This window comes from Podarcis pityusensis (genome assembly GCF_964106645.2).
Source record: "Podarcis pityusensis genome assembly, chromosome: 16".
NCBI lineage: Eukaryota > Metazoa > Chordata > Lepidosauria > Squamata > Lacertidae > Podarcis > Podarcis pityusensis.
Window position 1 is genome coordinate 41,753,936 of NC_138041.1, and position 23,248 is coordinate 41,777,183.

The following is a 23,248-nucleotide window of genomic DNA, read 5'->3' on the forward strand; positions in this document are numbered from 1 at the left end:
ATTCTATGAAAAGGAAATGCAAGAAAGCAAAGTGGCTGTCCAACAAGGCCTTACAAATAGTGGGGGAGAGAAGGCAAGCAAAGTGCAAGGGAGATAGTGAAAGATACAGGAAACTGAATGCAGATTTCCAAAGAATAGCAAGAAGAGACAAGAAGGCCTTCTTAAACGAGCAATGCAAAGAAATAGAGGAAAACAATAGAAAGGGAAAAACCAGAGATCTGTTCAAGAAAATTGGAAATATGAAAGGAACATTTCGTACAAAGATTACCATAATAAAAGACAAAAGTGGAAAGGACCTAACAGAAGCAGAAGACATCAAGAAGAGGTGGCAAGAATACACAGAGGAATTATACCAGAAAAAAATGGATGTCTCGTACACCCCAGGTAGTGTGGTTGCTGACCTTGAGCCAGACATCCTGGAGAGTGAAGTCAAATGGGCCTTAGAAAGCACTGCTAATAACAGGGCTAGTGGAAGTGATGATATTCCAGCTGAACTATTTAAAATTTTAAACGATGATGCTGTTAAGGTGCTACACTCAATATGCCAACAAGTTTGGAAAACTCAGCAGTGGCCAGAGGATTGGAGAAGATCAGTCTACATCCCAATCCCAAAGAAGGGCACTGCCAAAGAATGCTCCAACTACCGCACAACTGCACTCATTTCACACGCTAGAAAGGTTACGCTTAAAATTCTACAAGGCAGGCTCAAGCAGTATGTGGACCGAGAACTCCCAGAAGTGCAAGCTGGATTTCGAAGGGGCAGAGGAACCAGAGACCAAATTGCAAACATACGCTGGAATATGGAGAAAGCTAGAGAGTTCCAGAAAGACATCTACTTCTGCTTCATTGACTATGCAAAAGTCTTTGACTGTGTCGACCACAGCAAACTATGGCAAGTTCTTAAAGAAATGGGAGGGCCGGATCACCTCATCTGTCTCCTGAGAAATCTCTATGTGGGACAAGAAGCTAGTTAGAACTGGATATGGAACAACTGATTGGTTCAAAATTGGGAAAGGAGTACGGCAAGGCTGTATATTGTCTCCCTGCTTATTTAACGTATATGCAGAATTCATCATGCGAAAGGCTGGGCTGGATGAATCCCAAGCTGGAATTAAGATTGCCGGAAGAAATATCAACAACCTCAGATATGCAGATGACACAACCTTGATGGCAGAAAGTGAGGAGGAATTAAAGAACCTTTTATTAAGGGTGAAAGAGGAGAGCACAAAATATGGTTTGAAGCTCAACATCAAAAAAATGAAGATCATGGCCACTGGTCCCATCACCTCCTGGCAAATAGAAGGGAAAGAAATGGAGGTAGTGAGAGATTTTACTTTCTTGGGCTCCATGATCACGGCAGATGGTGACAGCAGTCACGAAATTAAAAGACGCCTGCTCCTTGAGAGAAAGGCGATGGCAAACTTAGACAGTTTGCCAACATCACCTTGCCAACAAAGGTCCGTATAGTTAAAGCCATGGTTTTCCCAGTAGTGATGTATGGAAGTGAGAGCTGGACCATAAAGAAGGCTGATCGCCGAAGAATTGATGCTTTTGAATTATGGTGCTGGAGGAGACTCTTGAGAGTCCCATGGACTGCAAGAAGATCAAACCGATCCATTGTTAAGGAAATCAGCCCTGAGTGCTCACTGGAAGGACAGATTGTGAAGCTGAGGCTCCAATACTTTGGCCACCTCATGAGAGGAGAAGACTCCCTGGAAAAGACCCTGATGTTGGGAAAGATTGAGGGCACAAGGAGAAGGGGAGCAAGGAAGACAGGGGAAACCCCACCCACAGGCAGCTTTGTGGGGGTGTTGGTGTGTAGGCAGGTGGGCAGAATGGGGACACTATCCCCTTTGTGGCGTGACAGGCAGGAACGTGAGTCAATCGGCTGCCCTTTGCTTCTGCTCCCTAGAAAGGGGAGTGGGCTTGACTTGCTGCAGTTTTACAGATCCTTTGGAAGGCTGTCACAGTTGGATTCACCTTTTCTCTAGGATGGTGATTCCCAACTGCTGGCAAAACATTTTTACTACCAAAAGCATACTGAGCAACTCTGGTGAGCCCCAGTGATATTTCAAGGTTATGGGAATGGCTTGTTCTCTCCAATATGTTTTCATTTAATGTGAAAAATCCTGCTCTCCATATTGTTAGAGAGACTGTCAATTCACTCAGAAGCACTTTCCACAACAACCGCTGCATTTTATATATATATATATATATATATATATATATATATATATATATATATATATATGCTAATGAGCCCTTTCAAGAACAGCATTAAAAAGTGCTGGAACCAGAGTCAGCCGTGGCTTCATGTCAAACCACAGCAGGCGCCTCCAGCAAGATTGCAGCTCCTCACTTCTCTTAACCTAATTTCATGTATTAAAACTAAATTAGCAGGAATGTTAAAACAAGAGGAAGCACATTCAAAAGATTCACTCAATATGCAAGTCAGCGTGGAGGGAGGCAGATGGAGGATCCTGTCACAGCGTGTGTCTGCGTGGGGAAAACAGCAGGGGCAGCACGTGGAGGTGGAACAACAGCCAGGGCTCTTGACCGTCCTGCCAAGGGGGTTCCCATGAGCTGTAGAGACCACCAAGGAAGGAGCCCTGCAGGGATCAAGGTGATCCTTGCTAGCCCTTTAGCCAACTGCCCAGGAGGGAGTTCAGGAAAGGCAGGCAGTGGTTCGTGCTCTGGTGTCTGGGGGTGCTGCTGCTGCTGCTCCTTCTTCCTCTCCACAAGCCTGTTGCCAAGGGAAGGAAACTGTTGGAAGACGCTCCCCACTTTGTGCATTTCAACCCCCACACCCTGGAAGCTGCAGCAGTAGCTCATGGTTCACATGCAAGACGCAATGAGGCTGGCTTGCTGAATGAAGACCCAAAGGGGTGGTCCAGATAAATAGGCTAGCTAAGATGACAGTGCCCTGAGGGCAGAGCTTCCTTGGAGGTCCTCCTCCATCCAATCAGGATGGCAGCCCTAGGATGGCAAGGGAAGCCAAGACACTGACAGGGAGGTGATGCAAGTGACTGAACCATCATGGATGGGCCTGAACTTGTGGCCCAGGTCCCTTGCCAGACGGAAAGCCAAGGAGATGGTGCCAGGAAGCTGGCCTGGGCCTGGGCAGAAGAGGGGGCAAGCAAGAGAACCCCCAGCCCCTGGGCACAGAGGAAAGGCAAGAAGCTGATTTCAATTTCTGGGTTTTCACTCTGCTCATTTTCTTCCAAATCACTTCCAAAAGCAGAGGCCTTTCTGTAGTTAATTGTGTGTCTCCTTCTGCTTACACTTTAAAAGATTCCTCCTCTCTTGGGAAGTGACTTTTGTATACAAATCACGTAAAACTGCTTAGACAAACCTCTGGAGATGATTAGAAGGGGCCAGCTTTCCATTTATACCTTAAGAAAGCAGCAGATGTCAAATGAACCATTTGTATACATTTGGAGAGGCAAAGAGCTGGCATCTGAGTTTCATTAGGACCTTCAAGAGCACACAGAGCTTGGGGCCAGCTGCTCATTGATTAGAGCCTTGGAACAAAAGGCACCGCCTTGCAAAGATGGTTTGGCCAAGGTTCACTCAAGTCGAAGGCCGAATGCTAAGCATAACATGAGCAGCACATGAGCAGCTGGAGAGCAAAAAAAATCCCTGTGCTCCCCTCACAGGGTTATCTGCCCACTTTTCAGCCAAGTCTGCAGCACCAAGAATAGCCAGGCTGCGGCCTGATTCCGAGAGGATAGCAAAGAGCTCTTTCTACTACAAAAACACTCCGGGGCCGGGGATGGGGGGAAGCAACAGGAAGGGCCTTTACTGCTGAGAGATCCCCTTTCCAAACCAACATAGGAACTTGAAAGGCAAAATATGACAAGTGTTGCAAAACATTCCACGGACCGTGCTGAAACAAAAAGAACAAAAAAGTCGCTTCAAAGGTTAAGCCTGATGAAAAGAGGAGAGAGAAGCCCAGCAAAGGGAGGTCTGAGCAGTGGGGTGTGATGGCCCAATTCTGTGCAGGAACTGCAAGCCCTTCCAAGGTCAAACGCTTCCAGACCTTGAAGTAGAGCTAGGACAGCACAACTGGGATGCACGAGTCCTCCAACTACCAAGTAGGGACAAATTGCAGAGGGAAAATGGGGGCTGTCATCATTCCTCACTTTTGCGAGCGGTTCCTATAATTCATTTGGAGCGTTCAGAAAGGAGTTAACTGTGTTAAATGCAACACAGAGCGAGGAGGAGGAGTGGGGAGAGCTGTTCAGGATTACAGTACAGTCGAACCTTGGTTTTCAAAAAGAATGCATTCCTGAAGTCCGTTTGACTTCCGAAATGTTCGGAAACCAAAGTGCGGCTTCCGATTGGGTGCAGGAACGTCCTGCAGCCAATTGGAAGCCACGCCGGACGTTCGGCTTCCAAGGCAAAGTTTGCAAACCGGAACACCTACTTCCAGGTTTGCGGTGTTTGAATTCCAAGTGGTTTGTGAACTAAGCTGTTCAAAAACCAAGGTACAACTGTACTACGTTGTTCTGCACATGGATCATTCACTCACTCTACAGCTGAAGCAGCTAACCTGCAGCCTGGATCCCATCGCCGAAGAGCTCTTGTGCACTCCCAACATTTCAACAATTAAATTTTTTAAAAAATCTGTTCTGCAGAGGTGTTCCCACCTTTGGTGCTGTGGGTGTCCCAGCAGCCCCCCCCCCAAAAAACCTGGCTGCTTCTGCCTCCATTTACCTCGCCTTTAATGGCCTCTCTTCTTCGTCTGCTGTGGTGACATTGTCCTTGGCACTCAGAAAGGAACACTCCTTCCCCTTCCCTCAGCCCATATTACAATGGGCATGGGGGGGGGGAGGGAAGAGGCACATTTGCAAGCTAAGAAGGCACCTGAATGCATTCCCCCCCCCCAACACAGTGCAAGGACGTGGAGGGAAAATGCTGGAGAATCTCCACCCCCACCCCACTGCTGGTCTCTGTGAGGCCTGGGGGAGGAAGGGACAGAAACTAGGCTAGAGGTGCTTCTGCCCTTCAAATACAGCAGATGCCAAGCCAAGCAGGGCAGGTGGACTAGCACAAAAACAGCAAAAAGTTTCAATGAAGGCACTGATCCAGGAAAAAAAAGCCTTCCACAGGCCCATGTGATTAACCCCACCAGAAGTGTCTGCAGCACCCTGAGTTGTGTGACCACTTACTCCAGGCTCGACTTGGCTCCTGTCAGCAATGTCAATGTGGACAACTTCCACATTCTTCCACGTATTTGGATCTAAGTCGTGCACCTGCAGGGAGGAGAGGAAATGGGGTCAACCTGGGCAGCGACTAAGAGTTTCCCCAATAATGCCCTCCTGGCTCAAAGGAGGAAGAGATCCTACAATGTGGCCTTGAGGGTAGAGTCAATGTGAATCCATTTCCCTCTGACTGGGGCCACTGTCAGGCTGCAGCTCACCCACCCAATATGGACCACCGGCTGCAAACACAACAAGGCAAAAGGAGGGCGTGAGACCATTTTGAGAGGAACATGCGTGTCTCATTTTAAAGGGAGTTAGTTTCACATTTAATGTAACTTTCTTTCACCTGAGCATTTAAAAACATTTTAAAAATTAACTTTAGTATTTTAAACTGAATGAGCATTTATCTGCTGGGTTTTCTGCATGTATTTATTGTTGATGTGCTGTTTTAGAAATTTCTTAACTACCTTGAACTAACTGCTAAACGTCAGTATACATACATGTTTAAAATACAGTGGGGCCTCAGGTTACATACGCTTCAGGTTACAGACTCCGCTAACCCAGAAATAGTGCTTCAGGTTAAGAACTTTGCTTCAGGATGAGAACAGAAATCGTGCTCCGGTGGCGCGGCAGCAGCAGGAGGCCCCATTAGCTAAAGTGGTGCTTCAGGTTAAGAACAGTTTCAGGTTAAGTACGGACCTCTGGAACGAATTAAGTATTTAACCTGAGGTACCACTGTACCAGAGTTGGATGGAGCCAGAGGCTGAAGTACAGTCTGAGCACTCAGGGTAGGGGAGAAACATTTGCTTTGGTATGAACCCCCGTGCCCCCCACCCCTAGCGTTGCTTAGTGGCTGTCAAGCTCTGGAGTCTGCTGTCTGGCAAAGAAGCAGCAGCAGTAAAGGCCTTGCCCAAACAAGGTGGTGGCAAAATGTGGCTCTCCAACTTACATTGTTAGATGTTCCCAAATCTGATTTATGCCAAGTCTCAATTTTGATGAAGAAGTCGTCTTTCATATATTCATTCTATCAAAGATAAAAGATAAATAAGGCAGTAACTAATGTGGTTCATTTGTAAATCCTCTTCCAGTCTTTTGCAATATATCCATCTGGTCTTTAGAGAGACAATCAGGGATGGGGGGAGGCAAACCTGATTCCCACCCCCAACTCAAAGGCAAGTACATGTGTGGTGGAGGAAGAGAACTGTCAGGAAGCAGGAGAATGCTTAAAGCTTCCAACCAACCAGATTCTTTCCTGCAAATGTCCCCTCCCTATACCCCACAACAGCAGATTCAGAGGAGAGCACTGCCCAGAGCAGGTAGGGCAAAGCACCTTTCTCCACCCTCCCTAACCCTCCTGCGTAACAGGGCAGGCAAACATTTGTAGGCAGACCACCAATGGGGTGTTTTGTTTTGAGGTTGGCCTAATTAAATTCCCTGCTTTTTATTTTATTGTTTATCATTTTATATTATTGTTACTGTAAGCTGCCTAACTATTGGGCAATACCTACATAAAATAAACATGGAACTCCATCATGAATGACTCCCCCCGCCCCCCGCCCCGAGCAGCAGTCTCTGCACCCTGCCTTACACACTTACCCTCCACTAAGCAACCCACATGAACTAGAGAAGACTCCCCTCCAGCCCATCCTTGTAGGATCCTGGCCACAGCTACCACATCCGTGTTGGGGAGGGGACACCGCAGCAATGCCCAAACAGGCAAGCTCCAGAACGTCACCCCACTTTATTATTTTAGCTGTATTGTGATGGCAAGTGGGGAAGTGTTAAACACACCACAGACTAAAACTTTTGTCTGACCCACCACCCCCAGTTTAGCTCTCACAGAGCAGAATGTGGCATGTGTTGCTGATTGAAGGCTGTGAAGGAGGGAAACCATTTTCAGAGAAAGGTAAGAGTGCTGTTTTTTTTTAAAAAAAAAATGAGGTGCCTGTACTCATACCTTGATAAAAACATTGTGGGCACCAGCACAAAATGGCTGTCATGGGGAGGGGTGGTAACTCTACTGTTGAGTACTATCATAGAAGCAGGACTGCACCTGAAAGATTGAACCCCTCATAGAGGGACCTCACATTGAGGACCCAGGTGCCTACATTCAACCGAGAAGAGCTAAAAAGCTTCAAAGGTGCCAACAGTTCAGCCTATTCACAAGCCAAGAGAAACATAGTACTCACCGTTACAACTGAAGCCCACCAAGACATGGAAAGAAAAAGAAAAGGGAGACAAACAGGTATGAATGTATCTCAACATTCTTATTTACAGAACTCAAGGGTGAAATTGCTGGTCTCACAACAAATATAAATAACTTTTGCCTAAGAACAGCTTCTGTACCTGAGGGCTAGAAAGTACTAGGGGGGTTATTAGGTTGTCTTTGTTTTTATTATGTCTTTTTTTTTTTTTGGTATTGCAATTTTATGTTGTGAACCACCCTGCGCTCTACGGGTATAGGGCAGTATACAACCTAAATAAATAAAACTTGATGTGATAGAGATCTAAAATAACGTCAACATCATAATGCAGTGGATACATTTTCACTTGGGGATAAGAATGGCTGCAGGTGCTGGGGGTTTTTTCCGATGGCTTGGAGCACTGAGTGGGACTGCGGCAGTCAGGGCAGCCACCTACAGGGCTCATGGTTTCCCTCAGAGTGACCAGGATGTCTACTTAAAAGAGCTCTATGAGACAGCCAACAAATATCACTTCCTCCACAGCCTGGTCTCCTGGCTGTGCCCCACAGCCGCTATCCCTTGATGGCTGGCAGCCTCCTATCCCTGGGCATGTTCTCCGGCACCCTGTATTACTACACAGTGACAGGGGACCTGGTCCTGACCAAGGCAGCACCTTATGGTGGTTCCCTCCTCACCCTCAGCTGGATTGCCATGGCCCTTGACACCCCCAGTCCATCCCCACGTGCACCCTCTCTCCCATCGCTGGGGCAGCCACCCCTGCTGCTCATTCCCCCTCTTAGGCTTGCAAGAAGAGAACCCTGGGAGAGGAGAGATCTCCCAAAACGTCAGAGAGGGATCCCTTGAGGTTGTTAGCCTGCTCTGAACGTGTCTCTATCCTGCATCTTGGAATTCCCTAAATGCTGAATCCTTTTTTAGAAGTCAAGATCCTTTTCAAAAATTGCAGCCAGATTTGAGTTTGTGATGGAGGAAGAGCTTAGGCCTCAATGAAATGTTGGTGCTTTTTAACTTAATAAATGAGAGTGATTTAACTTAAAAAACAACCACCACCACATCATAATGCTGTTATCCAAACGTATGGTGAACTTGGAATACTGTGTTCAATTCTGGTGGCTGCATTGTGAAAAGGCAGGTTGGCCACTCTAACAAACCATATTCAAGGTTACTTGTGAAATACTAAAATACAAACAGCATCAAAGCAGGCATCATGAAAAGATATGAGCTAAAAACAAATAAAACAAAGCACTGCAAACTGCAAAAAAGCCCCTCTGGACATCACAGCTTAAGAAACCCTTGTTTGATTGGTGCTTGGTGTGATCTCTCACAGACACATGTGGCTCCTGCTAAGGTCCAGGTCCAGGCTAAGGCACACACTGCATGAGCCACGGTCACAAGCAACCCGCCCCCCGCCTGAGAAAGCAGCTCTTTATAACTTCAGACAGGTCAGAACTGAGCCACAACTCCAATGAAAGCAATCCCAGTTGCAGACAACTCTGAAGAGTTTGAGATCGCCCATATCCTTGCAGTTCTATGAAGGGTTCAGGCCTTTGGTGCTTCCCCTTATGAGGACCTGGCATTAGTGACAAGCCCAGTCAAAATCCCTGGAAGTCAGAGGGTGGAGGTGGGGGACTGAAGTGGCAGATTATTTTCCTGCCTGGCCCGGCCCCACAGTGGTGTTTTGCTTGAATACCTTTGAAACCACATAGCCAAAGAATGGGGAAAGGAGACTCACTCGTCCTGCAGTAAGGATAGGCATTCCAGGCCTTTTCATGGAATACCAACGAACCTTCTGGAGCAAACATCCGCACAAACCCAGGAACTTTGCTGCAACAAACCAAAGTGGGATGTCAGATGTGAGCCTTGCCAAGTGAAGTATGGTCCAGGCACCTGCTCCAAGAGGCATCCCTTACACAAACACATTCTATGGCATGCACAGCCTCAGCAATGGCAAATACAGTTGTACTAAAGTCAGGGGCTCAGCTCTGCCTCTTTCCAAGAGTGTCGCATTGCCAACAAGGTCGGAGGGAGGGAGGTATGGTGGACAAGGAAAGGTCATCAAGTCTGAAGGAGGATGTCTCTCCAGCCCACCCCAGCTGCTGATATCTGTCGTGCCCTCAAGAGTGGAAGCTGAGGGGGGCACTCAGAAAGGGAAGCTCCTATAGCCCCCAGGCTGCCTATCAGGGATTAAGGCTGAGTCACCCCACTCTTTCAGGCACACCTCTCTGCAAGCAGCCCCTTCTCTTACCTCTTCAGGTGGTAAATCTTGTGCGTATACTGTCCTTTTTCGCCATCCTTCTCATAAGGCTCGTTGGTTAAGACTTGGATCCCTTCACCACCACCAGTTTCATTTTTACTGGCTTCAGCCACAGAATAAAGTTGTCCAACTTGATACTAAAGGGGGGGGGGGGAGAAAGGAATGTTAAGATTCTTTTTTTGTAAAGTGCCTCGTATCTTTCAGCAGCCCACCACACATAACTGTGATATTTATGGGATGGCTGGGAAAGCCCAGCATAAGGGAAACCCCACAAGAGTTCCCCTTGCTGTTGTCCCCACAATGCTCTGTTCTTTGGCCAATAAAACCCCATGCTCCAATACAGCCAGAGGTTCTCCTGGCACCCCACATACAGAACTACCATTCACCAAGAGATCTCTGCTAAGGCTCAAGAGAAAACTGTTTCCCAAGACGGCTTACACTCGTTCTTAAGAACATTTTACAACATGTCTAATTTTTAAAAAAGCAAAACAATTCCCAATAAAGATCAATGAACATGTTAGTTTAAAGCTTCAGCTAAAGGCAGGTTAAAATATCATGTTTAAAGCCCACTTAGAAGCAGTCAGGGAAGAAGTCAGAGACAGACCTCCTTCTGGGAGGGAGGGACATGCACAGATCTGTAGCCTCCACTGAAAAGGACTCTGTCTTTTGTATCCACCAATGGTAACCGACGTAGTAGCAGAGCCCCTGTGATGGTGCTTGGCACCTGGGCAGGTGAGCCTTAAGCACTCTGGCCCCAAGGCATTCAGGGAGGAATGGGGGCCCAAGGGTGGCACTGACAGCCAGTCATTTTTTAAAGGGCCACACCCCAGTGGCAGACACAGCCAATATAAATCCATACACACACACAAATATATAAACTCACCAGTCATGCAGGAGCAAAGCACCCACTCCCAACCCCACCGAGCACTTCTAGCCCACCCCAATCCAGCACTTGGGTATGTCTGGAAACACTGCCTTTTGTTTTGTAAATCATTCTGTGCAAATTAAAAAGAAGCCTTTCTCCACACACCCACTTAAGAGATGAGGTGGCTAGCAATACTGCATTTCACTATTAACAAGCAGACAGAGGGCTATTTCTACTCTGAGTATAAAGCTGGCATTTGCCAGCCACTTCCTATGATATGGTTGGCTAAATCTGGCCCACAGGCTGCAGGACTGGCACTCCTGGCTTGCAGCTTTAAGGGTCAATTTATCACAGAAGAAAGCAGGTAGCCAAAGTATCTGACACAGAACCAGTTTCATGTCCTCTGAACACAAACATCCAGGCAGCTGAACCATCTTCAAAGGCAGATAAATGTTTGCCTGCCGAACTGCCTTGCCCATCCAAGCACAGGGCCAGGGGGAACCCCAGCCCCTTTTCACACCCTCATCTTCCTGGGCTGAAGGGGAGTCGAGAGCTGGCTGGAAACTCATATCTTCACCAGTAACCAGAGTCACATAATCCCAAATAACAAGGAAGCAGCTGCCAGGCCCTTGTGAGCAGCAAAGGATTGGTGACACTTCTCTGGGCGGTGACAGCCGATCCATTTTCGGAAGGATGGGGCAACTGTTGCCAGGAAAAGCAGCAGGCAGCTTCTAACTTGATTCAATCCAAATAAAAATTTGATCACCAGGGGAACGGGGCAGGGAGACACGTACCTCTTGGACAGAGCAGGGCAGGACCACACGGCTGAAAGACAAAAGAGAAGAGGCCATGCATGTAAGACAACTTCGAAAGAGGGCTGGCAAGAGGAAGAGCCCACAACAGTACAAGGCTGGCTAAGGATTTATGTTTGCAGGTAAAACAGTTTCTTGGTGCAAGGGGTGGAACAGTTTCACTCAACTACAAGAAAGCTCAAATCCTGCCCTGAAAACAAACAAGAATTGGCTAATAAGCTTTGCAGTGTTTTTTGTTCTAGAAAAGGGCTATCCAACTTTTCATACCAAGTGGGCTGCAAGAGGACTTGGACACAGAACCTGTGGGCCATATACTGAATTAAATTTTCATACTGTAAATTAAAGTGTTCAATATATTTAATATATACTATTAATATAGTTAATTAAAGGTAAAGGGACCCATGACTGTTAGGTCCAGTTGCGGACTCTGGGGTTGCGGCGCTCATCTCGCTTTACTGGCCGAGGGAGCCGGCGTTTGTCCACAGACAGCTTCTGGGTCATGTGGCCAGCAATGGCTAAGCCGCTTCTGGCGAACCAGAGCAGCACATGGAAACACCGTTTACCTTCCTGCCGGAGCAGCACCTATTTATCTACTTGCACTGTGTGCTTTCAAACTGCTAGATCGGCAGGGACCGAGCAACGGGGGTTCACCCCGTCATGGGGATTCGAACCGTCAACCTTCTGATTGGCAAGTCCTAGGCTCTGTGGTTTAACCCACAGTGCCACCCACGTCCCAATATAGTTAATTATATATACAGATATATACATATAAGTAAATATGCAATTTTATGGGGGTGCTGCTTTTCTCACATGTCCGAGAAAGAGATAAGCAGCAGGGTTGTGGGGAAAGACTCCCATGGCTCCTTTTCCCTTCAGCCCTTTTCAGCTTAATCTGCCACTTCAGTCCCCCCCACCCTCTGACTTCCAGGGATTTTGACTGGGCTTGTCACTAATGCCAGGTCCTCATAAGGGGAAGCACCAAAGGCAGACACCCCTTCAGAGAACTGCAAGGATATGGGTGATCTTCTTTCCTGGGTTTTTCTCCCTTCCCCTCCACCAGAGGCAACACTGGATCTGATTGCCTGGGCACCAGGTTATTTTTTCTGCAGCTATTTAGTGGCACTTTAATGGTGGGCTTGTGAAAATGTGCCACTAAATATCTGGAGGTAGGAGTGGAAACACTATAAACCATGCCCACTCAACCGATCCAGTTTAGGATACCTAGAGATGGGAAGGCCTGGGGGGAAACCGGAAAATATGGGAGGGGAAACCAGTTTCCCCCCGTTTTTCTCCCAAAGCCGTTTTTTTCTTTTTAAATTTTTATTTGCTTTTTTGTTGACACACTGAGGAAAAAAAGGAAGAAAACTAAAAATACAAATGAAAATAATAACGAACACAAAATTATTTACAAAACAATAAAGCAAGATTTGGCCTTTGAACTATAGACCCGACCTCCCGTCTATTCCTTACTTCAATTATATATTACTTGTTACCAATACACACTTTTATCATAATTTAACTAATCCTTAGTTTGTCTAAGATCTCATGTCTTTCTTAAAGCAACAGAGTTTAAACTGCTGTAATTATTTTTCAAATATACTTTAAAGACCACCTCCCATTTTGAGACAAATTCCTGTTTTGGTTTATTCTTTATTTTTCTGATAGACTATCTAACTCTGCATATTCTGTCAATTTTTGAGTCCATTCATGAATAGAGGGGATTTTATCACTCTTCCATTTTGCAGCAATAAGAACTCTTGCTGCAACCATAGCATATAAAAAAACACCCTTCATTTTGGGGAGGATATCCAAATCTGTAACTCCCAGAAGATAGGGTTCTGGTTTTCTGTTAAAGGAGATCTTTAGCATTTTTTGTAATTCTGAATGGATGCTCTCCCAAAATACCGGGATTTTCTTACATAGCCGCCACATGGGATGGAGAGTACCTGATTTATCTCCGCATCTCCAACAATTGCTTGGGACACCTTTATTTTTTTTTTAAATGATATTTATTAAAGTTTCAAAGAAAAAATTACATATATAAAAAGGAAAAAAAAGAAAGCAAAATAAAAAGAAATAAAAAACAAAAAAAAAACAAAATAGAAAACACTTAAAAAAACAAAAACACATCGTTCTTTCCATAACTTACATTTCATTTCCTTACTTCCCTGACTTCCTCACACCTCCCTTTTTTGTATTCCAGTTCTATTAGTTAATTCAGCAATTCCTTTCCCTCTTTGTTTTTGTCATAATCCTTTAACTTAACATATTATAACTTTAGATTCTCATCTGTTAACAATCCGTTTGTACATACACCTTTATGACATTGCTGCTAAGACCACTTAATTTCATTCTGACATCATTCTAACATTCATTAATTTTGCAATATTTCTGTAAATAGTCTTTAAATTTCTTCCAGTCTTCTTCCACCAACTCTTCTCCCTGGTCTCGGATTCTGCCAGTCATTTCCGCCAGTTCCATATAGTCCATCACCTTCATCTGCCATTCTTCCAGAGTGGGTAAATCTTGTGTCTTCCAATACTTTGCAATAAGTATTCTTGCTGCTGTTGTGGCATACATAAAGAAAGTTCTGTCCTTCTTTGGCACCAATTGGCCGACCATGCCCAGGAGAAAGGCCTCTGGTTTCTTCAGGAAGGTATATTTATATACCTTTTTCATTTCATTACAGATCATCTCCCAGAAAGCCTTGGGCATGTCCACCAAAGGTGAAAGAATGTACCTTCAGTCTCTTTACATTTCCAACATTTATTATCGGGCAAGTGATAGATTTTTGCAAGCTTGACTGGTGTCATGTACCACCTGTATATCATTTTCATAATATTCTCTCTTAAGGCATTACATGCCGTAAACTTCATACCTGTGGTCCATAACTGTTCCCAGTCAGCCATCATTATGTTATGTCCAACATCTTGTGCCCACTTAATCATAGCAGATTTAACCGTTTCATCCTGAGTATTCCATTTCAACAGCAAGTTATACATCTTTGACAAAGTCTTAGTTTTGGGTTCTAACAGTTCTGTTTCTAATTTTGATTTTTCCACCTGGAAACCTATTTTCTTATCCAAACTGTATGCCTCCATTATCTGATAATAATGAAGCCAATCTCGCACTTTGTTTTTTAGTTTCTCAAAGCTCTGCAATTTCAGTCTATCTCCCTCTTGTTCCAGAATTTCCCAATATTTCGGCCATTTGACCTCCATATTGAGCTTTTTCAGAGCTTTTGCTTCCATCGGTGACAGCCACCTTGGGGTTTTGTTTTCCAGTAGGTTCTTATATCTTATCCAGACATTAAACAATGCTTTCCTGACAATATGATTTTTAAATGCTCTGTGTGCTTTGATCTTATCATACCACAAATATGCATGCCATCCAAATACATTATTAAAACCTTCTAAGTCCAAAATGTCTGTGTTTTCAAGAAGCAGCCATTCTTTCAGCCAGCAGAAAGCTGCTGATTCATAATAAAGTTTAAGGTCTGGCAGGGCAAATCCACCTCTTTCCTTTGCATCCGTTAATATTTTAAATTTTATTCTAGGCTTCTTGCCCTGCCAGACAAATCTAGAGATATCTCTCTGCCACCTCTTGAAGCAATCCATTTTGTCCAAAATTTGCAATGTTTGAAAGAGAAATAACATTCTAGGCAATACATTCATTTTTATCGCAGCAATACGGCCTAGCAGTGAAAGCTTCAAATTTGACCAAATTTCTAAGTCTTTTTTCACTTCAGCCCAGCATTTTTCATAATTGTCTTTAAATAGATTCCCATTTTTTGCTGTCATGTTAATCCCCAGGTATTTCACTTTCTTAACCACTGTTAAACCTGTCTCATTCTGAAACCTCTCTTTCTCAATCACAGTTAAGTTTTTCTCTAAGACCTTTGTTTTTAACTTATTCAATTTAAATCCTGCAACCGGACCAAATTCTTGAATCAGTTCCAAAACCCTTTTAGTACTAGATTCTGGCTCCTGCAATGTCAATACTAAGTCATCTGCAAATGCTCTCAATTTGTACTGTTTAGCTCCGACTTGTATACCTTTAACCAATTGGTCCCTTCTAATCATATTCAGCAGGACCTCCAGGACCGATATAAATAGCAATGGGGAGATTGGGCAACCTTGTCATGTCCCTTTTTCTATCTTAAATTCCTCCGTCACCACGTTATTTACAATTAATTTAGCCTTTTGTTCTGAATAAATTGCACTTATACCGTTTTCAAAGCCTTGGCCTACCCCCATCCCCTGTAGGTGGTTCTTCATGAAACTCCAAGAAATATTGTCAAAGGCTTTCTCCGCGTCCACAAATATCAAAACTGCCTTGGTATTTATATTCACTTGTAGTTTTTCTAAAATATTGATTATGTTTCTCACGTTGTCAGACAAATGTCTACCCGGGAGAAAGCCTGCTTGATCTTTATGTATCTCTTCCATTAGGACTCTTTTTAGTCTTTTAGCCAAAATGTCTGCAAAGATTTTGTAATCCACATTGAGCAGTGATATGGGGCGGTAGTTCTTAAGCTGGGTCTTTTCAGTCTCTATTTTCGGTACAAGTGTAATATACGCTTCTTTCCACGACTCTGGTGCCCTTTTCCCACCCATTAGCTTGGGACACCTTTATACATCTTCGAGAGTTTTCAGGGTGTTAAGTATCATCGGTGATGCATTTTTAAGAAATTCTCTCTTAAGGAATAACAATTTGTAAATTTCCAATTGTTTTCCCATTGGGACATAGTTACTGAGTGCCCAAAGTCTTGTAATCACTTAACCATGGTCGTTGTAACCTCCCCCTCCTTGACTTCCCAGTCAAGGGGGAGTTGGTATACTTTTGAAAGGGGTTTTTTGTTTTAGAATTTACTAGCTCAGATTCGAGTCGAGAAGTTTCTATTGCAAAACCCTTTTGTTTATCAGATTTGAATTTTTCATATACCTAATAGTATTGGAAGCAATCTGCAATGAACTCTCTTATTTCCTCAAAACTTTTTAGTTTTAGTTGGTTATCTGGTGTTTTGTATGTTGGCCAAATTTCCTGGGTATTTTTCCTTTTCACCGCAGAGGTTTCTATTGGGGAAGTCCACCACGGGACTTTGGGCTCCAACAGGTCTTTATATTTCTCCTAGACTGCAAAATTATTATATGATTTGTGAACTTATGGACTTTGGCTTTCCTGTATATCAGGTAAGCGTGCCGTCCCCATCGATTATTGAAGCCCTCCAAATCTAGGAGCTCTGGGTCCTGCAGCATGCACCAGTCTTTCAGCCATGTGAAGCAGGCTGCCTCATAGTATAATTTCAGATCGGGTGGGGAAAAGCCTCCTTTGTCCTTTATATCCATCTATTGGGGAAAAGGGGGGGGACTGGTTCCCCCTCATTTTTCCAGGTTTTCTCCAGGCCTTCTCATCTCTAAATACCACACCTGAACCTAGATTGAAATGGATCCCTGCCTACTGATATCAGGCAGGTGCCTTCACTGTACTCTTTTTCAGCACCTGCTAAAACATTTTTGTTTAGGCAAACCTATCCAGACATGTAGAATGTTGATGTGTGTTGAACTCAACACATTTGCAAAGGTGTCAGGCCTACAGGTAAATTTTGCAAAGTCTGAGGCTATGTGCTTCAACGCCGCTGCCCCATACCCAAAAAGAATTCACCAGCATTACCAACATAAAACTTTGCCGCACCAAGTTCAGATACCTAGGGGTAGAAATAACCAGAAAACTCAACAAATTATACCTCCACAACTACAACCCCTTGTGGTGACAAATCAACAAAGCCCTGAAGAGGTGGAACAACACCAGCTTCACTCTCTCACACAAAATAGCCATGATCAAAATTATCACCCTCCCAAAATTAACATACCTATTCCAAACCCTCCCAGTCTGGATTCCTCCAGCCCAACTTTGCAAATGGCAGAGAAAATTACACTCATTTATCTTCTCTCACAAAAAAACAAGAATAAGCCCCAAATACCTGCACCTCCCCTCCTCAGAAGAAAGATGGGTAACCCCAAACATAGAAGCGTATTACATTGCCAACCAAGTTCACCACATAATCCCTTACATCCTGTAAGACGAGACAAAACAATGGGTACACCTGGAGAGGAATACAACTGAAAATACCCACACCACAGCATACCCAAACAAACTAAGGGAAATCCCCACAACACTAAACAGGTTCACACAGACCATGCTTAAAGAATGGAAAGAAATAGGTAAACTATCCCCAACCCCATCCCCACTAATTCCCCTGGCACACCACTTGCTATTCCACCATGCAGCACAAAACCTCCAGATAAAAACCTGGCAAACCAAAGCTTATACCACCTAACAGATTTCTACAAAAATAACAAACCCATATCAACACAAGAAACACAAGACAAACTAGGGGACACCCAAATGGCCTGGCTAACACACCACCAATTACATGCCCTCTTAAACAATCCAGTAGTAAAGTCAGCAGCAACTAGGCTCCTGACAACCTTCGAAAACATGGCAAAGGGATGGTATCCGCAATATACAAAATACTACTCCAAAATCCCACAAAACCCCTAAATGTAATAAAAAAACAATGGGGGGATGACATAGGCTTTGAGATTAACCCCACCCAATGGACCAGAATGTGGTCTAAACCTCCCTTTAAATCTGTATCAGTGAAAAGAAAAGAACTCACTCTGAAACTCACTTACAGGTGGTACCTAAAACCACGAACACTAATACGCCCCAGAGCCTCACCAAAATGCTGGAGAGGATGCACCTCCACAGGCACATACCTCCACATGTGATGGGAACATCCTAAAATCCAACTCTTATGGACATCAATCATACAAGAAATATGCAAAATAACTAAGCAAGTATTACAAGTCACCCCAGAACTGGCCCTACTAAACATCTTCCAAGACAATGCCCACTCACATCACAAGGAGCTCATAACCCACCTACTCTCAGCAGCCAGACGCATCAAACCCTGACACTGGAGAGACCTGTCAGGAGTAATGGTATCAAATAGTATGCAAAACAGTCTTATTAGAAAAACTAACCAACAAACTGAAACTGCCATGGGGAAAAATCAAAGAAGACGTCTTCACCCCGGCATAGTTACCCTTTATCACATACACAACAAGATAACAGCAAGAACCCACCAACAGCATACAAATCAATCTGGCTAACCTGATCCAAAACCACACACACACACCCCACTCACAAACAAAAACAGATTTCACTACAGTCAATCAAAGACAACCACACCCTGGGCCACCCCTAAACTCTCTCACCACAAGCGAATAGTAAAGAGAACCCACACAGCTGATGCTGACACAAAACCCCCACGTTCACTAAGTAGAATACAGTGGTACCTCTGGATACGAATGCGATCCGTTCCGGAGCCCCGTTCGCATCCTGAAGCGAATGCAGCCCGCGTCTGCTTGGGTCGCAATTCGCTGCTTCCGCGCATGACGTCATTTTGAGTGTCTGTGCATGTGCAAGCGGCGAAACCCGGAAGTAGCGCATTCCGTTACTTCTGGGTCGCCGCGGAGCGCAACCCGAAAAAGCTCAACCTGAAGCTACTTCAACCTGAGGTATGACTGTAGAAGCATTGCCACCCAACCCCAACCCCCATTCCCCCTCCACCTCTTTCCCCCTTCCCCCACGCATCATTGAACAGCAGAGACTAAAAAAGACAACTCCTAGCTAAAGTAATAGGTTCAGCAGGACGCAAAGCTCTCTCCTGCACAGATCCAGACACTGGATTGCATCAATGAACTTAGTGAAGCATGCCTAAGGGCTCATTTCTTCAGTATCACTGATTAAACCTAGATGATTGGATTGGATTGATCTTTATTACGGCCATTGGCCCGTCACACGACAGTTTCCCATACCAACATAATGTACTTGAACCTCCAAATTTAAAACCGTCAAAACTTACAAAAAACAGACAAGAACCAAAGCAGAACAAAAACAAAAGACCAACATCATACGTTGCAATAAATTTGTAACATAACCATCACCATCTGCTCACAAATCAATAAAAGACATCAATGGTGATTCACCTAGTTACATCCTAAAACATAGATCATGGTTTAAAGGGATTTTCCGAGCCACACAGGAGTCCGTTTCTCTTCTTTAGGGATAGGACACTGATCAAGAATCTGGCAACCGTGAGTGATCTTAGGGGGTCATCATCATTTAATAGATATCTCAGTTTGGCTTCATTCGTATCATCGGCAATTCCCTTTAGATATTGGGCAAGAAACTTGCTCCTGGCCGATGAGTGAAAAGCACAGTCAAAAATTATGTGATGCAACGATTCCGGTGCCCCACAATTACAATCACATAAGAGCGATATCTGTCCATTGGAGAATCTATTTCTCAGCATGTTCGATGGGAAGGTGTTGAATCTTGCCTTTACAAAGGCATATCTATGAGCCGAAGAAGTTAAGGAATTCAAATAGTTTGGGAGCCTTAAGAGGGGTGATAAACCAAGGTTTAGAGGTGAGCAGGTACCATTGCCCAAGACCATTTTCTGCTGCAAGTCCATCTCCTCTAGTTTACAGGTTACTGTTCTTTTAGCTGGAACTATGTCCTGCTCTAGTAATTTGGATGGGGAGATTCCCATTGCCGTTATTTTCAGCTGTAAATTTTTTACCCATGGGCTCTGGAAATCATCTCTCCACATACATTGTATCAAGTACAAGTTTGGGAGATTGTGCCATAGAGATAACCAGTGACAAAGTATGTGCTTCCACAGAGCGTTTTCCAGGGATACAGTATTAAGTTCCATGCGTAACGCTATATTACTTACACAGTTGGGCAGTTTCAATATCCCTCTTAAAAACTGATTTTGAATAACCTCTAGGTGAGATAGATTGACAAAAGTCCCCCAAATTGAGATGGCATAGGCAATTGTCGGGATCACCTTGGCCTTGAAGACTTTCAACGCCGATGGGATATGAAGGGCCCCATCGGTGAAGAAGAATCGCAAGATCGCCAAGGAGATAGCTTTGGCTCTATTTGTAACATAGGCTACATGGGCCTTCCATCTAAGGTTATGTTGTAACCAAACTCCCAAGTATTGGAATCTATAGACTTGTTCGATGACTCTCCCATCAATTCTCCAATTATGGAGTTTCCGGCTCTTTGAGAAAATTAGGATCTTAGATTTTCCATAATTAATTGTAAGGGAATTTGCGTTACAGTACGATCCAAAAATTTTTAAGGCCCTCCTGAGACCTACTCTAGAAAAGGAAAGGATGACTGCGTCATCCGCATACAGTAACAAAGGGCAGCGATAAAGTGCTAGGCGGGGTGCATGAATCCTTTCTTGAGCCTCTATTAGGGGAGTCCTCATATCGCTTATGAACAAGTTGAACAGGAATGGAGCCAATATACAACCCTGTCGGACACCTCTGTTAATGGGAATTGGATTGGTGAGGTCACCCTCCAGGGTGAGTCTCACTCTAGCCGCTGAGTTCTCATGGAGTTTGATTATTAGCCAGAGAAGCCTTCTGTCGATGCCCCAGCGGGAGAGTTTTTCCCAGAGGATGCTCCTGGGGATACTATCGAATGCTGCCTTTAGGTCAATGAATGCCACACAGAGTTGGCCACCCTTTGGGGTGGAATATTTCCAGGCAAGATGCTGTAAAATTAGAATATGATTAATTGTTGACTGTTTTGGGCGGAATCCAGCTTGTTCGGGCCCAATTAATTTTTTCTCTTCGGCACATTGGTTAAGTCTGTTCAGCAAGAAGCGGGCATACAGTTTCCCCACTATTGAGAGCAGACTGATATTTCTGTAATTCCCCGGGTCATCTGGTGAGCCCTTTTTGTGGATTGGAACGATAACAGCGTCCTTCCATACTTCCGGGATCTTTCCAGAGTTGTTAACGGCATCGAAGATGGTCGCCAGAACTTTAGCCCACCAGTCCGCGTGGTATTTTATAGCTTCTGCCGGGATCAGGTCTGGCCCAGGCGCTTTCCCTGTTTTGAGTTTAACGATCAAGTCATGGATGTCTTCCGGGTCGGTGGGGGGCCAGAGGGGAAGCTGATCTTGAAATTCATCTCTTGTGTTAGCAATACAGTCAGTTGTGGCAAAGTAGTTTTTTAAGTAGGATTCCCAAACCGGGGCAGGAATAATAGTCAAAGGGTATCTTTTACTTCTTTTATTTACCAGGAGCCAAAATTGTCTGGAGAAACCTAGATGATAACTTCACATTTCACCACTGGGGTTTGGAATCAACTATCATCCCTGTGGATAAACCTTTCCACAAAAGTGTTTGTGACTGCAACCCTGTAATGAAGTTTGGCTCCAATACGAAACATTCAGGTACATTACAGGAATTCTATAACGCAAGTGCTGCCCAGTCAATAGCACAAGATGCTCACTGGATCCCGTATTCCCTGAAATAAAATAGGAACAACCCAAAGCAGCTCACTCTACAGGATAATGTGTCCAGCAAGGCTCAGAAGGATCTAAATTCTGCTTAACTTTATGTATCCCACTCAACATACGTTTCAAAATGGGTCTTAAACGCCCTCCCCAAGTTCCTTATGAGTGAGCAAAGCTCCACATGGATAGGAAAATATTCCTGCCTCCAGACAGAAAGTTCGCGTTTCTTCTAGTTAAATACCATCTGACATTGTCTGGAATTGAAGCTGTTGCTTTTCTTAGGGGAACTGGCATCAACCCATCCCCGCAGGTGCGGCCCCTGGGCTCGCCAGGAGTGGAGGCGACTTGCCTTCCCAGCGATCTTCCCCTTCTGCTCGACCTTCTCTCTCTCTCACGGAGAAGCCCACACGAAACCCGGCCAGCTAGCAAAATACAAGCCGGCCCGGCCTGGACTTCAAGACTAGCGCTCCCCCCCCCCCCAACCGCGCAGAAGCCACCGAGAAGCGCAGGAGGCGCCCCAGGGCCGGCCGCCGCCTCCCTCCGCCCCTCCGCCTGGCTCCCCTGAGCGCCTCGGGGCTTCGTCGGGGGGAGTCGGGCGGGGGCGGCGCTGGGGGGCGAGGCCGGAGGAAGGACCCCTCCCCTCCCCCTCCCCGCTCCGGCCACTCACAATTCCTTGATGAGCACCATCTTCCCCCGCAGACAGGAGGCCAACGCGCAGGCGCGACCGGCGCCTCCTGCCCATAGCGCACCGCGCACCTTCCGGGAGCTGCTCCCCGCCCCGAACGAAGAGAGCAGCCAATCGTGGTCGTGACCTTGCCGAGCTGACCCACCAATAGGAGCGGGACTTGGGAAGGCACGACGGCCGGGAGCGTCCGCCCGCCCCACAGCGTCCCGACGCATTCGCTCATTGGCGGAGCGCGCGAGCGGACGGGCCGTAGTCTCCAGCCAATGACAAGGGCGCCCCGGTTCTAACCAACCAGCGCCACCCGGCGCCCGGAGGCCGGGCGGGGAGCGGAGCGCGGCCGGAAGTGACTCGCAGCAAGCCGAGGCGGACATCCGGCCGCCCAACGTAGCGGCTTCCGGGCCCCGTCTGCGGAGGCCGCTTCTGGCGCGTCCGGGCCAGCCCTGCCGGGGCGCCGGGGAGGAGGCGGCTGGAGGCCCGGGCGGCGCTGAGCCCCTCCCCGCCCTCGCTTCCTCCCAGCGGGCGGAGGCCTCCGGCGGGAGGCGGCTCTGGGGGGAGAGGCGTCCCGGCGGTGGGCGGAGAACGGGACCGCGGATGGAAATCATAATAATAAGAATAATAATTAGTAGTAGTCGTAATGGTTTCTGTGATTTACACGAAGCAGCTTTGGCGCTTCCGAGGCTTTGCTGCCTTGGCCTCCTGCCTGGACACCTCTGCTGGCTAAAGCGGAGAACACGCCGGTTGTCGGTCGACTCCCCGCCTGGGACGGCTGCCTATTCCTGCACTGCAGGAGGTCGGACTAGAAGCTACTTGGGGTCCCTTCCCGCTCTACCGTTC

The 23,248-nt window shown here is 45.8% G+C and overlaps 1 protein-coding gene across 1 annotated transcript in view; it reads right to left on the reverse strand.

The window, feature by feature from the left end:
• The window catches only part of PITPNB (phosphatidylinositol transfer protein beta), a 34,852-nt gene extending 12,208 nt beyond the window's left edge, over positions 1–22,644 (reverse strand). Inside the window, exons 1-7 of the mRNA XM_080986632.1 lie at positions 22,397–22,644; positions 11,319–11,349; positions 9,651–9,796; positions 9,138–9,229; positions 7,394–7,401; positions 6,154–6,228; positions 5,172–5,255 (exon numbers count right to left, since the gene is read on the reverse strand). Coding sequence (XP_080842758.1) covers positions 5,172–5,255; positions 6,154–6,228; positions 7,394–7,401; positions 9,138–9,229; positions 9,651–9,796; positions 11,319–11,349; positions 22,397–22,629 — 669 coding nt within the window. The 5' untranslated portion in view covers positions 22,630–22,644. The remainder of the gene's footprint in view (positions 1–5,171; positions 5,256–6,153; positions 6,229–7,393; positions 7,402–9,137; positions 9,230–9,650; positions 9,797–11,318; positions 11,350–22,396) is intronic.
• Positions 22,645–23,248: the final 604 nt, after the last annotated feature.